The following is a 16795-nucleotide window of genomic DNA, read 5'->3' on the forward strand; positions in this document are numbered from 1 at the left end:
ATTTTATTTTTACGGACCACATCACATTTGAAGCCACTTTGAGGGGTCTATATGATAGAAAATACCCCAAAGTGACACCATTCTAAAAACTGCACCCCTTAAGGTGCTCAAAACCACATTCAAGAAGTTTATTAACCCTTTAGGTGCGTCACAGGAATTTTTTGAATATTTAAAGAAAAATGAACATTTAACTTTTTTTCACAAAAAAAATACTTCAGGTTCAATTTTTTTTATTTTACCAAGGGTAACAGGAGAAATTGGATGGCAAAAGTTATTGTGCAATTTGTCCTGAGTACGCTGATACCTGATATGTGGGGGGGAACCACTGTTTCGGCGCATGTCAGACCTCAGAAGGGAAGGAGCACCGTTTGACTTTTTCAATGCAAAATTGGCTGGAATTCAGATCGGACGCCATGTCGCGTTTGGAGAGCCCCTGATGTACCTAAACAGTGGAAACCCCCCACAACTGACCACATTTTGGAAACTAGACCCCCCAAGGAACTTATCTAGATATGTGGTGAGAACTTTTAACCCACAAGGGCTTCACAGAAGTATATAACGTACAGCGGTACAATTAAAAAAATCATATTTTTTCCACAAAAATGATCTTTTCACCCTCAATTTTTATTTTCCCAAGGGGAACAGGACCCTAAAAGTTATTGTGCAATTTGTCCTGAGTACGCTGATACCCCATATGTGGGTGTAAATGACTATTTGGGCGCATGGCAGAGCTCGGAAGGGAAGCAGCACCATTTAACGTTTTTGGCTGGATTTGAGATCGGACACCATGTCGTGTTTGGAAAGCCCCTGATGTACCAAAACAGTAGAAACCCCCCACAAATGACACCATTTTGGAAACTAGACCCCCCAAGGAACTTATCTAGATTGTGGTGAGCACTTTGAACCCCTCAGTGCTTCCCAGAAGTTTTTAACGCCCAGGCGTGAAAATAAAAAAATCGTATTTTTTCCACAAACATGATCTTTTAGTCACCAATTTTTTATTTTCCCAAGGGTACAAAGAGAAATTGGACCCCAAAATTTGTTGTCCAATTTGTCCTGAGTATGCTGATACCTCATATGTGGGAGAAAATTACTGTATAGGCACACGTCGGGGCTCGGAAGGGAAGTAGTGACGTTTTGGAATGCAGACTTTGATGGAATGGTCTGCGGGTGTCATGTTGCTTTTGGAGAGCCCCTGATGTACCTAAACAGTGGAAATCCCCCACAAGTGACCCCATTTTGGAAACTAGACCCCCTAAGGAACTTATCTAGATGTGTGGTGAGCACTTTGAACCCCCCAGTGCTTCACAGAAGTTTATAACGACCGGGCGTGAAAATAAAAATATTGTATTTTTTCCACAAACATGATCAATTAGTCTCCAATTTTTTTATTTTCCCAAGGGTAACAGGAGAAATTGGACCCCAAAATTTGTTGTCCAATTTGTCCTGAGTACGCTGATACCTCATATGTGGGAGAAAACTACTGTATGGGCACACGTCGGGGCTCGGAAGGGAAGTAGTGACGTTTTGGAATGCAGACTTTGATGGAATGGTCTGTGCATTTGGAGAGCCCCTGATGTACCTAAACTATTGAAACTCCCCATAAGTGACACCATTTTGGAAACTAGACCGCCCACAGAATTTATCTAGATGTGTGGTGAGCACTTTGAACCCCCAAGTGCTTCACAGAAGTTTATAACGCCTGGGCGTGAAAATAAAAAAATCATTTTTTTCCACAAAAATGATATTTTTGCCCCCAATTTTTTATTTTCCTAAGGGTAACAGGAGAAATTGGACCCCAAAAGTTGTTTTGCAATTTGTCCTGAGTATGCTGATACCCTATATGTGGGGGTAAAACACAGTTTGGGCGCATGGCAGAGCTTGGAAGGGAAGGAGCACCATTTGACTTTTTCAACGCAGAATTGGCTGGAATTGAGATCAGACGCCATGTTGCATTTGGAGAGCACCTGATGTGCCCAAACAGTGGAAACCCCCAATTCTAACTCCAACCCTAACCCCAACACACCCCTAACCCTAATCTCAGCCCTAACTCTAGCCCTAACCCTAGCCCTAACCCTAATGGGAAAATGGAAATAAATACATTTTCTTTTAGTTTTATTATTTTTCCCTAACTAAGGGGGTGATAACGGGGGGTTTGATTTACTATTTATGGCGGTTTTTATGTTTGGCAGCTGTCACACGCTAAAAGACGCTTTTTATTGTAAAAATAGTTTTTGCATCACCACATATTGAGAGCTATAATTTTTCCGTATTTTGACCCACCGAGTCATGTGAGGTCTTATTCTTTGCGGGACGAGTTGACGAATGAACAAAAACCAGCGTTTCATGAATTTCTTTTGGGGGGTGCGTTTACATCGTTCCAGGGGCGGTAAAATTGATAAAGCGGTTTTATTCTTCGGGTCGGTACGGTTACAGCGATACCTCATTTAGGTCGTTTTTTTATGTTTTGTCGGTTTTATGCAATGAAAAACTATTTTATATAAAAAATAATTATTTTTGCATCGCTTTATTCTGCGAGCTATAACTTTTTATTTTTTTGTGGATGACGCTGTATGGCAGTTCGTTTTTTGCGGGATAAGCTGACGTTTTCAGCGGTACCATGGATATTTATATGCATCTTTTTGATCGCGCGTTATTGCACTTTTTGTTCGGCGGTATGATAATAAATCATTATTTTTTGCTTCGTTTTTTATTTTTATTTTTTAAGGGGTTCACTAAAGGGGTTAACTAATGGGACAGTTTTATAGGGTGGGTCGTTACAGACGCGGCGATACCAAATATGTGTACTTTTATTGTTTTTTTTCATATTCAAAAAATGAATTTATTGGGGAATATTTTTTTCACTAATTTATTTAGCGATTTTTTTAAAATTATTTTGACACTTTTTTTTTTAACTTTATTACATTGTCCCACGAGGGACATCACTGTCCTGTGACAGATCGCTGTGGCCCCCACATGTCAGTGTGAGCGGGGCCTCAGAGGACAAGCTTCGCTCTGGTGCCACAAACTGCTGAACCCGCTGCCAGCATTGTAGTAGTGCCAGGGGCGGGTGATGCCCAGGGCAGTGCCAGTGCAGAGTGGGGGGCACAGAGGAGCATTGTGATGTGGTGCTGCCTGCCCCCTGTCCTGTGGAACCCTCTGCCCCCATGGGACCCCCTGTCTCCTGCCCCATGGGGCCACCTGCCCCTGTGATGCCCCTGTCCCCTGTCCTGTGGGACCCTCTGTCCCTCTGATTCCCCTGCTCCCTGTCCTGTGGCACCCCCTTCCCCTGTGTCATTTGTGAACAGACTTTTAGAATTTCAGTTGGACAACCAATTACTGTTAAGAGTTTAGTATCGACAGTGGCGTTTGTTCATAAAGCAAATAATAATAATACATTTTATTTCTATAGCGCCGACATATTCCGCAGCACTTTACATTTTAGAGACGACTTGTACAGACGATAGACATTATAGCATAACAATAATCACATAGATTATAACAAATACCAAGAGGAATGAGGGCCCTGCTCGCAAGCTTACAGTCTATGAGGAAAAAAGGGGAGACACGAATGGTGGGTGGTAACAGTTGCCCTGATTGTATGGACCAGCCATAATGTTAAGTGTGTAACAGTACAGACACAGAGGGCTAATAGATGCATAAAGCATGTGGGACCATGATGCGGGGAACCTGGTTATGGTAAAACTTTTGACTGTGCCACACAGGGATAGATTAGGTTAATGTGTTGAGGCGATAGGCCAGTCTGAATAAATGCGTTTTCAGGGCATGCTTAAAATTGTGGGGATTGGGGACTAATCGTATTGACCTGGGAAGTGCATTCCAAAGAATTGGCGCAGCACGTGTAAAGTCTTGGAAACGGGAGTTGGAAGTTCTGATTATTGAGGATGCTAACCAAATCAAGCACTTTCAAGCCTTAAAGGGGTTTTCCCACTAATAAAGTTAATTTCAAAGTTGATTTAAATCATGTCCGTGTGGACCAGATGGAAAAGACGGGAAAAGTGAATAATTCCATGAGAAAGAACGTCAGCGGTAAGTCACCATCTATACCTGTACTGTAATCTGTTATATGTTCCATAGGACTGGTATTTACCACGACCATATGGTGGTAATATCAATGGTGGTCTTTGTATGCAGATTATTTTCAGCAACAGTGCAGTCATCTGCTGAGGTTCTCCTACATCCACTATTAGGGTGTGTCAACCAGTTATAATCAAGGTTACCTGGCTAGGGGCTGGGGCCCACTCAGAAGTCCCCCCCCCCTCCCCGAACCAAAATCCTAGCTACACCTCTGCCTTGCTGTAATGTCTGTACACTCTTTTGCTTCCTCCCCGCCCAGGAGCTGTGGTATGATCAGACCATGTCTCTGTATGGTCAGATATAGCCGTTACACAGTACACAGCAGGGGCACATTTATAAGATTATCTCAGCACAGGAACATTTTTTTTTAAACACATCCAATGCGTTGGACTTGGGGAGAGTGAGCAAAGAACAGTTTATGTTTTTTTGTAAAACAAACTGCAGCCGTGAGACAAGGTTTTTCTGAAACTAGAAAATATTTTTACAGCTGGAAGCAACACAGTGATAAAGCAATTTCAGGGAAGTCGAGCAACAAAAAAATCTATGACTTGCTGTTTCATTATTCTAGAGCTGTAGAAAAGCAGCTAAATCACTTGCAACCAATGACAGAAAATCCAACACATTTGGAATCATTAGTTACTCTGTCAGAGTCACGGTAGGTCACAGATCGCAATGTGACACCATAAGAAAGCATCAGATGTGATTTCGGACTATGAAACCATGAACTTGATGTCACGTGAAATTTTCCCGCAATGCCCTGACTTCAATCTGGGGGGATGTGCAGTAGCCGGAAGCACTTGTATACTTTGTTATTCCTCCTGGAAATTAACCAATACAAGTGCTTCTCACTTCTCATCAAAAAGTTAATTTATTTCAGTTCTTCAATACAAAAAGTGAAACTCATATATTATATAGAATCGTAACAAACAGTGATCAATTTCAAGTGTTTATTTCTGTTAATGTTGATGATTATGGCTTACAGCCAATGAAAACCCCAAAGTCATTAGCTCAGTAAATTAGAATAATTAACAAAAAACTCCTGCAAAGGCTTCCTAAGCATTTATAAAGGTCCCTTAGTCTATTTCAGTAGGCTCCACAATCATGGGGAAGACTGCTGACTAGTGTTGAGCATTCCGATACCGCAAGTATCGGGTATCGGCCGATACTTGCTGTATCGGAATTCCGATACCGACTTCCGATATTTTTTCAATATCGGAATTCGGCATCGGAATCGGAAGTTCAAAGTTGATTGACGGCCTGACGTCATCATGATGCGCGGTGTGTGCGCATCATGATGCGCCGTCATTTCGGGCCTTCTGGGGGTCTCTGCCGGCCTGCCGGGGGGCTGTGTGGACTGCCCGGGGTCGGTACCGGCCTGCCGGGGGGCTGTGCCGGCCTGCCGGTGGTCTGTGCACCCTGTGGGGGTCTGTACCGGCCTGCCGGGGGGCTGTGCCGGCCTGCTGGGGGGCTGTGCCGGCCTGCCGGGGGGCTGTGCTGATGTCCGGGGGTCTGTGCAAGCATCGTCCGATGGGACTACAAGTCCCATCTGGCGATGCCTGCTACCATGACAGTGATTGACACATTAGCCAATGATGGGACAGTAGTAGTCCCATCATCCGGCTAATGTGTTAAATGTTAAAAAAAAAAAAAAAAATACTACATACATACTACATGCTACATACATACTACATATATACTACATGCATGCTACATACATACTACATGCTACATACATACTACATATATACTACATGCATGCTACATACATACTACATGCTACATACATACTACATATATACTACATGCATGCTACATACATACTACATGCTACATACATACTACATATATACTACATACATACTACATACATGCTACATACATGCTACATACATACTGCATGCTACATACATACTACATACATACTACATACATACTACATACATACTACATGCATGCTACATACATACTACATACATACATACTACATGCATGCTACATACATACTACATGCATGCTACATACATACTACATGCATGCTACATGCATGCTACATACATACTACATGCTACATACATACCACATACATACTACATACATACTACATACATACTACATATATACTACATGCATGCTACATACATACTGCATGCTACATGCATGCTACATACATACTACATACATACTACATGCTACATACATACCACATATATACTACATACATACAATACATTCATACAATACATACATAGACATACAGTACATATAACATAGAGTAACATACTTACCAATACTTGTCACATTGTTCCCCGAAGCCATTGTCTTTTCCGGAATAAATATTAACATAACAAACCACAAAAATACTCACCCACGATCCGAAGCAGTCCACGAGTGTGTCCCACGACGATCTTGGGTAGAGAACTGCAGCATCAGATGATGCTGCCGTTCTCTACGGGCTGCAGGAATCCAATGACGGAAGGTAGGTATCCTTCCGTCATTGGATTCCTGCAGCCCGTAGAGAATGGCAGCATCATCTGATGCTGCAGTTCTCTACCCAAGATCGTCGTGGGACACACTCGTGGACTGCTTCGGATCGTGGGTGAGTATTTTTGTGGTTTGTTATGTTAATATTTATTCCGGAAAAGACAATGGCTTCGGGGAACAATGTGACAAGTATTGGTAAGTATGTTACTCTATGTTATATGTACTGTATGTCTATGTATGTATTGTATGAATGTATTGTATGTATGTAGTATATATGTGGTATGTATGTAGCATGTAGTATGTATGTAGTATGTATGTAGCATGCAGTATGTATGTAGCATGCATGTAGTATATATGTAGTATGTATGTAGCATGCATGTAGTATATATGTAGTATGTATGTAGCATGTAGTATGTATGTAGTATGTATGTAGTATGTATGTGGTATGTATGTAGCATGTAGTATGTATGTAGCATGCATGTAGCATGCATGTAGTATGTATGTAGCATGCATGTAGTATGTATGTAGCATGCATGTAGTATGTATGTAGTATGTATGTAGCATGCATGTAGCATGCATGTAGTATGTATGTAGCATGCATGTAGTATGTATGTAGCATGCATGTAGTATGTATGTAGTATGTATGTAGCATGCATGTAGTATGTATGTAGTATGTATGTAGCATGTAGCATGTATGTAGTATGTATGCGGTATGTATGTAGCATGTAGTATGTATGTAGTATGTATGTAGTATATATGTGGTATGTATGTAGCATGTAGTATGTATGTAGTATGTATGTAGCATGCATGTAGCATGCAGTATGTATGTAGCATGCATGTAGTATATATGTAGTATGTATGTAGCATGTAGCATGTATGTAGTATGTATGTGGTATGTATGTAGCATGTAGTATGTATGTAGCATGCATGTAGTATATATGTAGTATGTATGTAGCATGTAGTATGTATGTAGTATGTATGTAGTATGTATGTAGCATGCATGTAGCATGCGTGTAGTATGTATGTAGCATGCATGTAGTATGTATGTAGTATGTATGTAGTATGTATGTAGTATGTATGTAGTATGTATGTAGCATGTATGTAGCATGCATGTAGCATGCATGTAGCATGCATGTAGTATGTATGTAGTATGTATGTAGTATGTATGTAGCATGCAGTATGTATGTAGCATGCATGTAGCATGCATGTAGTATGTATGTAGTATGTATGTAGTATGTATGTAGCATGCAGTATGTATGTAGTATATATGTAGCATGCAGTATGTATGTAGCATGTATGTAGCATGTATGTAGTATGTATGTAGTATATATGTAGTATGTATGTAGTATGTAGTATGTATGTAGCATGTAGTATGTATGTAGCATGCATGTAGTATGTATGTAGTATTTTATTTTATTTTTTAACATTTAACACATTAGCCGGATGATGGGACTACTACTGTCCCATCATTGGCTAATGTGTCAATCACTGTCATGGTAGCAGGCATCGCCCGATGGGACTTGTAGTCCCATCGGACGATGCCTGCACAGACCCCCGAAGCCTGCACAGACCACCTGCAGGCCGGCACAGCCCCCCGGCAGGCCGGCACAGCCCCCCGGAACCTGCACAGACCACCGGCAGGCCGGCACAGACCACCGGAGCCTGCACAGACCACCGGCAGGCCGGCACAGCCCCCCGGCAGGCCGGCACAGCCCCCCGGAGCCTGCACAGACCACCGGCAGGCCGGCACAGCCCCCCGGCAGGCCGGCACAGCCCACCGGAGCCTGCACAGACCACCGGCAGGCCGGCACAGCCCCCCGGCAGGCCGGCACAGACCACCGGAGCCTGCACAGACCCCCTGGCAGGCCGGCACAGCCCCCCGAAAGGCCCGTACAGACCCCAGAGAGGCTGTACAAGGCAAAAACAGGGTTTTTCTTATTCCGATACCAGAAGTCCCATAGACTTGAATGGGACTTCCGGTATCGGAATCGGCGATACCGATACTTTTTTTAAAGATCGGCCGATCCATTCCGATCCGATACTTTGAAGTATCGGACGGTATCGCTCAACTCTACTGCTGACTTAACAGATGTCCAGAAAGCAGTCATTGACACACTCCACAAGGAGGGGAAGCCACAAAAGATCATTGCTAAAGAAGCTGGCTGCTCACAGAGTGCTGTATCCAAGCATATTTATGGAAAGTTGAGTGGAAGGAAAAAGTGTGGTAGAAAAAGGTGCACAAGCAACCGGGAAAACAGCAGCCTTTAAAGGATTTTTAAGAAAAGGCCATTCAAAGATTTTGGGGAGATTCACAAGGAGTGGACTGCTGCTAGAGTTATTGCTTCAAGAGCCACCACACACAGATTTATCCAGGAAATGGGCTACAAGAGTTGCATACCTTGTGTCAAACCACTCATGACCAATATACAACGCCAAAAACGTCTTACCTAGGCCAAGGAGAAAAAGAACTGGACTGTCGCTCAGTGGTCCAAGGTGTTGTTTTTAGATGAAAGTAAATTTTGCATTTCATTTGGAAATCAAGGTCCCAGTGTAAGGATTCCGGATGTTCCATGGAGCCTGTTTTGCCCTTGTCCAAGATGGAGTCTGGTACTTCACTTCCTGTCTGTCCTGCTATTTAAGTCCAGGTCAGTCCTTGCCTGAGTATTTTGTTGCTGTCTGTTTCTGAGCTTCCTCCTGGCTTGCCTCTGGAGTTCCTGCTGCTGCTCGTTACTCAGTGCACTGCCTTACCACTTCCAGTTACCTTCAGTCTTCTAAGCAGCTTCTGGATCCTAGCTGGGGTTACTTAATGTCCTGACTTCTGAGACTGTGTCTGTAGCAGGCTTCTTTGTGGGACTTGAGAGGGACTTCTCAGCCCAAAAAGTACATTTAAGGACCTTCTCCCTGTAATGCTCCACCCATGTATTTCTGGGCTTCCCTGAAAGTGTCAACTCCTCTATCTACATAGTTCTGGACTTCCACATATAAGTGCCAGTTGCACTCTTGCTTCTTATTTCTGCTGGACTTCTACATATAAGTGCCGATTGCATTCTTGCCGCATACTACTGCTGGACTTCCACGTATAATTGCGGGTCGCACTCTTGCTGCATGCTACTGCTGGACTTCCACGTATAAGTCGCATTCTTGCTGCATTTTACAGCTGGACTTGTTTGTATTAGCGGTCGCGCCCCGCTACTAAGTTTGCTGGACTTTTCTGTTTTGTGCTGTCACTTCGTTACAATTTCAGGAAGGTCTCTGTTAGTTTATGTTCTACTTTTTGCTTTGTTAAGTACACTTATTTTTCTCATCTTTGGTCTCAGACTGCTCTGGACGGCGGAACACGCTAAAAAAAATATAAATAAAGCGTGTTCGCCGCCCGGGGTCCACCGTGCGGCAGGTGTGGAAACCGCTGCTAGAGAGGCAGAACACTCAAACGGTAGTGTGAACAGGGTTCTGAATCACCCAAGTGCAACCAAGCAATCTCTGTTTTAGGAACACAGAGTTGCACAGAAAAACAAAGGGGTGTCACATTGTAGAAGGATCAACTTTATTCTCATTTGCACAAGGAAAGACTAGAAGCAATGGGATGAAACTGAATGGGAGGAGACACAGATTAGATATTAGAAAAAACTTTTTGACAGTTAGAGTGATCAATGAGTGGAACAGGCTGCCACGAGAAGTGGTGAGTTCTCCTGCAATGGAAGTCTTCAAACAGAGGCTGGACAGACTGACTGGGATGATTTAGCGAATCCTGCTTTGAGCAGGGGGTTGGACCAGATGGCCCAGGAGGTCCCTTCCAACTCTACGATTCTATGATTCTATGAAATAGAAAAGGTACGCTGAGCCTGTTAAGTGCACAGGATCACAGCGGCACACGTACGGTAGTCAGAGACCGGAGTAGTTTGGTAACGTCACTACAACCGAACAGACTTACCGCAACTGGAGGTGTGCACGGCGTCGCAACTGCGAATGCCAAAATGGACTGCAAGCGCAATGTAGCAGGCGCAAAGCAGGATGCTGGCTGCTGCAACAGATGGAGCTTGAGCGCGCTGGCGCTAGCGCTGCTACTAGCTGACCCAATCACTCACACACTCGTAATAACCAAGGAGGGGGATATTTAATGAGTCAGTCACCAGTCCAAGCATCCATCATCAAACACAGCAGCAAGTATAGAAAATACTAGCGCATGGCAGAACAGCCATGCGCACTTTTTATAGCGTACAGGACCTTCCGGAAATCTCCAGAGCCCAGAGCAGAACCAATGAAATCAGGAGCAGGACCTGAGCACCTGACTCCTGAACTCCAATGAGAGCTCGTCCTGTGAGCATGCTCAGAAGCAGGGAAAAAGGACAGCCTCTGGAGACAAATGTGAGAATCTGGGTCTCAGCATAGGCATAGAAGGACCCAGATTCCTAACACAGACTTGTTTTATCCCACAGTACCCACATAATTGTTACAGGATACTCAGGCTGGGATAATGTCGACTGAGACAAAGTTGGATCAGTTATTTTCCATGAATAACTCTTTACAAGGGGATGTGGAGGCTGTACAGAACAAGGTTGATAACTAGGAAGCCCATTTCGGGCAGGTGCTTCAGGACTTAGGTAATCAAATAAAAGTATGGGCGCCTTCACCTCCGGGACAGTTACCGCCAGCTAGTCCTCTCAAGTTACCGCCATTTAGATTTAATGGAGACTGTTACAAATTTTGTGGGTTTATTAATCAGTGCATTTTGTATTTTGATGTACATGCTGCATACCTCCATACAGATCGATCCAAAATTTTATGTATAATCATGTTACTTACCTCACGAGCACTCGCTTGTGAAAATCTGCTAATCGAGACTCTTGACCCCCATCTGAATAACTTGGATGATTTTCTAGCTGCAATGACTATGATGTTTGGTGATCCTAATGTTGCACTACAGCTGAAACTGCATTGTTGTCATTATGTCAGGGTAAGCGTTCTGTTGATGAATACGCTATTGAATTTAGATGGCTGGAGGTGGACACGGTTTAGAACTGTCATGTTCAATTACCCATTTTTAAAAGGGGACTTTCTAGTGTGATTAAGGACGAGTTAGCCCATGCAGATTCTTCTCAAGAGTTAGAGGCATTCACACAGCATTGCCTGCGCATTGACATAGATATTACAGAACATAGACAGGAGAGATTTGCAGCCTCTAATCGTGTCACTAACTCTCCCCTTCCTCCTAAAGATCCTGCAGGCAAATCCTCTTGGGAAGTTAGGTTTAGGGTTAGGGTTGGGATTAGGGGTGTGTTAGGGTTAGGTTTGTGGTTAGGGTTATGGTTAGGATTGGGATTAGGGTTAGGGGTGTGTTGGGTTAGGCTTGGAGTTAGAATTGGGGGGTTTCCACTGTTTAGGCACATCAGGGGCTCTCCAAATGCGTCTGATCTCAATTCCAGCCAATTCTGCGTTGAAAAAGTCAAATGGTGCTTCTTCCCTTCCAAGCTCTGCCATGCGCCCAAACAATGGTTTACCCCCACATATGGGATATCAGCATACTCAGGACAAATTGCACAACAACATTTTGGGTCAAATTTCTCCTGTTACCCTTTGGAAAATAAAAAATTGGGGGAGAAAAATCATTTTTGCGAAAAAAATATGATTTTTTATTTTTACGGCTCTACATTATAAACTTCTGTGAAGCACTTGGGGGTTCAAAGTGCTCACCACACATCTAGATAAGTTCCTTTGGGGGTCAACTTTCCAAAATGGTGTCACTTGTGGGGGTTTCCACTGTTTAGGCACATCATGGGCTCTCCAAACGTGACATGGCGTCCGATCTCTATTGCAGTAAATTTTGCATTGAAAAGTCAAATGGCGCTACTTCCCTTCGGAGCTCTGCAATGCGCCAAAACAGTGGTTTACCTGCATATATGGGGTATCAGCATACTCAGGACAAATAGTTAAACAACTTTTGGGGTCCAATTTCTCCTGTTACCCTTGGCAAAATAAAACTAATTGGATCTGAAGTCATTTTGTGAAGAAAAGTTAAATGTTCATTTTTTTTAAACATTCCAAGAATTCCTGTGAAGCACCTGAAAGGTTAATAAAATTCTTGAATGTGGTTTTGAGCACCTTGAGGGGTGCAGTTTTTAGAATGGTGTCATTTTTGGGTATTTTCTATCATATAGACCCCTCAAAGTGACTTCAAATGTGATGTAGTCAATAAAAAAATGGTGTTGTAAGAATGAGAAATCGCTGTTTAAATTTTAACCCTTATAACTTCCTAACAAAAAAATTTTGGTTACAAAAGTGTGCTGATGTAAAGTAGACATGTGGGAAATGTTACTTATTAACTATCTTGTATGACATATTTCTCTGTTTTAAGGGCATAAAAATTAAAAGTTGGAAAATTGCAACATTTTCAAAATTTTTGCCAAATTTCCATTTTTTTCCACAAATAAACGCAAGTCATATCAAAGACATTTTACCACTATCATGAAGTACAATACGTCACGAGAAAATGTCAGCATCACCAGGATCCATGGAAGCGTTCCAGAGTTATTACCTCATAAAGAGACAGTGGTCAGAATTGCAAAAACTGGCCTTGTCATTAACATGCAAACCTTGGGGGTAAAGGGGTTAAAAACAACAGTATCACTGTGCTTGATTGGCCAGCAAACTTGTCTGACCTTAACCGTATCAAGAATCTATGGGGTATTGTCAAGAGCAAGATGAGAGACTCCAGACACAACAATGCAGATGAGCTGAAAGATTCTATCAAAGCCACCTGGGCTTCCATAACACCTCAGCAGTGCCACAGGCTGATCGCCTCCATGCCATGCCACATTGATGCAGTAATTGATGCAAAAGGAGCCCCAACCAAGTATTGAGTGCATTTACTGAATATACATTTCAGTAGGCCAACATTTTGGATTTTAAAATTATTTTTCAAGCTGGTGTTATAAAGTATTCTAATTTACTGAGATAATGACTTTTGGGTTTTCATTGGCTGTAAGCCATAATCATCAACATTAACAGAAATAAACACTTGAAATAGATCACTCTGCTTGCAATGACTTTATATAGATAAGTTTCACTTTTTGCATTGAAGAACTGAAATAAATTAACTTTTTGATGATATTCTAATTTTCTGAAAAGTACCTTTAAGTCAGTAGGTTATGTAGGAATATCTTTCATAGGCAAGGAAAGGGTAAGGCTGAGTTCACACGTGGCTTTTTTTCGCGCTTCGGCGGTGGTTTTAACCGCGCGATTTTGCCGCGAAAACGCGAAAACTAAGCATCCCATGCATTCCTATGGGATTCCGCAATGCTGTGCTAATGCTGCGGTTTTTACCGCGGCGGAATCGCTTCGCCGTAAAAACCGCAGCATGCTCATTAATTTTGCGGAATCGCGGCGATCCCACACCCATAGGAATGCATTGTTCTGCTTACTTTCCGCATGTGGCTGTGCCCACCATGCGAAAAGTAAGCAGAACAATTGCGGATGGTGCCCACGGTCCAGAGCAGAGGAAACTGTCCTCCGGGCTTTGGGTACCATATCCCTGTAAAAAATAGAATTTAAAATAAAAAATGGTGTTATTCTTACCTTCCGACGTCCCGCACAGCCTTCCTGCCTCTCTCCATGCTCCCGTTCCCAGCAAGCTTTTGCGAAAATGCCCGCGATGGTGTCCGTTCTCGCGGGATCGCGAAGTCTCGCGGTCATTTGCGCGACATCATCGCGAATAACCGCGAGATGTCGTGATCCCACGAGAACGGACGTCATCGCGGGCATTTTCGCAAAGGATTACTAGGAACGGGAGCGTGGAGAGAGGTAGGAAGGCTGTGCGGGACGTCGGAAGGTAAGAATAACACCATTTTTTATTTTTTTTATTATTTTTTACATTTTATCTTTTACTACTGAGGCCGCATAGGTCACACACTATGTTTGACGAGTGTGACCAACCTGTCAATCAGTTCTCCAAGCGATGCTACAGATCGCTTGGAAAACGCTAGCATTACGCTTGCAAAATGCTAGTTTTTCCGCGGGAAAATCGCGGGAATTTAAAATGCGATTTTCCCGTGGAATGGAATTCCGCTACGTGTGAACCCAGCCTAATTCTTTTTGATTAATGTATTCAACGAGGCTTAGCGAAGCAGTGGCACAATGCACAGTTCTAAGTAATCAGGTACTAAAATTGTTATTTAATAGGAAATACAAGATTTTACTAACACAGACATCAGGGCCGGTGACAGATCCACTTTGAACATAAAATTCGTGATGATATTATTTCTCCATACTTAAACCCTTACCAAAAAATCCTTTTAGATGGGACACTTCAGAAAAAACTTGTTCTGCAAACAACAGAATAAAAGTTAGTAGGGTAATATTATGTTACAAAAAATGTTGGTAGAAAATCAACTTTAATAGGCTTCAAGAGGCACTAAGTATAGTGCCCAGAATAACCACACCTTAAGACCACGTTCACAAACTCTGTATTTGGTCAATATTTTACATCAGTATTTGTAAGGGCCCCGTCACACATAGCGATCTCGCTAGCGAGATCGCTGCTGAGTCACAAGTTTTGTGACGCAACAGCGACGCTGTGTGTGACAGCGATCAGCGACCGGCCCCCCTGCCGGTATCGCTGATCGCTCTTGGAAAGCCCTGGACATTTCTTTGATTGCTGGTCTCCCGCTGGCCCTCACGCATCGCTGCATGTGGCAGGCGGGAGACCAGCGATCAGCTGATGCACGTCCCTTAGATACCCGATGTGTACCTTAGTTACCAGCTCCCTGCATCAGTGCGCTGGTAACTAAAGTACACTGCGACGCCGGGCGCTCGGCGTCGCTGTGCTGATCGCTGGTGAAGCACTCTGTGTGACAGCTCACCAGCGATCACATAGTGACTCACCAGCAATCCTGACACGCTGATATCATTGTCGGGATCGCTGGTGAGTCGCTATGTGTGACGGTACCTTAAGTCAAAAAAAGCAGCAGTGGGTGATAAATACAGAAGTGGTGACGTGTTTCTATTAGACTTTTCCTCTGATTGTTCCACTCCTGATTTTGGCTTACAAATACATTATTTCTCATATGTGAAAAAAATCCGACACTTTTCCATCAGTGTGTTGGATCATATTTTTGTCAATTTTTCTCCTAGCAACTGTGAACTCCTGACAGCACTAGGATGCAACTAGGATGCCATCAGTGTGCTGTCCAAGTTTTTTCATAGACCCTAAGACTTGAAATGTGCAATTTTGCTTTGTGGCTCAGATCAAAATTGGACATGTCTTCATTTTATTATTTTTTTTGCAGACACTGACATTTGAATCACCCTGTATACTATAATGGGCTCATACCATACATGAAACAGACATCAGGATGAAGCCTAAACCTCAAACTACAACAAAACCAATGTTGTTTACAAATTTTTGTGTTGCTTTACGTAAATTTTTGTTACCTTCCACAAATTTGTCAGCAATTAATGTTTCTTCTTCCCCATCTTTTTCCTCTGGTTTAGTAACTACCATTGAAGTTAATGGAGTCACAAATTTGAACTTCAGCGAAAGCTCAAGCGCCTGCGCTGTCAGGTTCACTTTTTCTGATGGCTCTGCCAGGAGTCTTAGAGGAAACAAACTTAATTTAGAGACCGACATGTAACCAGCTTTACATCGCCTATAACTAATACAAAAGAGATTTCTTAGCAAAGATCTTTTTCACATATTTTAATGCATTATGGATAATAAAATATGGTCAGTGCTTCTGTACTTATACTATATAGCCTATGCATCAAGTGAATCAGGGGCATAACAATACTCGTAAGAATAGGTTAAGAATTTTAGCTTTAGGCTGGAGTCACACACAACGCATAAAAAAAATCGGTCCATTTTACACGGCCGAGAATCGCACAAATGTTTCATGAACAGTGATCTGTACTTATGTCATCCGGTTGCAATGCGAGGATGCAATTTTCTTGCATCTAAGCATCTGTGTGACATCCGTACGGCATCCGTATGGCAAGACTTTCTTGCAGGCTTGCAAAATGGACATATAATGGATCCCAATGGCAGGTTAAAATAGAAAATAAAGAATAGATATATACACATATGATACACAATATATATATATATATATATACACATGTCATTGAAACACACATATATATTTATATTTCAGAGAGAGATACATAGCAGAATAGCCAGTAATTGAATTGCCGGCTTCTGTAAAATCATTACAGAACCCGACAGGAT

General features: G+C 42.6%; 1 protein-coding gene across 5 annotated transcripts in view; it reads right to left on the reverse strand.

The window, feature by feature from the left end:
* Positions 1-16795, reverse strand: part of LOC141088278 (inter-alpha-trypsin inhibitor heavy chain H3-like) — a 91995-nt gene that overhangs the window by 25165 nt on the left and 50035 nt on the right. For all 5 annotated transcript variants that reach the window (XM_073574291.1, XM_073574292.1, XM_073574294.1 and 2 more), the window contains 2 exons: positions 16006-16166; positions 14856-14897 (listed from right to left, as the gene is read on the reverse strand). In XM_073574291.1, coding sequence (XP_073430392.1) covers positions 14856-14897; positions 16006-16166 — 203 coding nt within the window. The remainder of the gene's footprint in view (positions 1-14855; positions 14898-16005; positions 16167-16795) is intronic.

The sequence above is a fragment of the Dendrobates tinctorius genome, unplaced genomic scaffold (assembly GCF_039654945.1).
Source record: "Dendrobates tinctorius isolate UK_male_01 unplaced genomic scaffold, ASM3965494v1 ptg000038l, whole genome shotgun sequence".
NCBI classification, from domain to species: domain Eukaryota; kingdom Metazoa; phylum Chordata; class Amphibia; order Anura; family Dendrobatidae; genus Dendrobates; species Dendrobates tinctorius.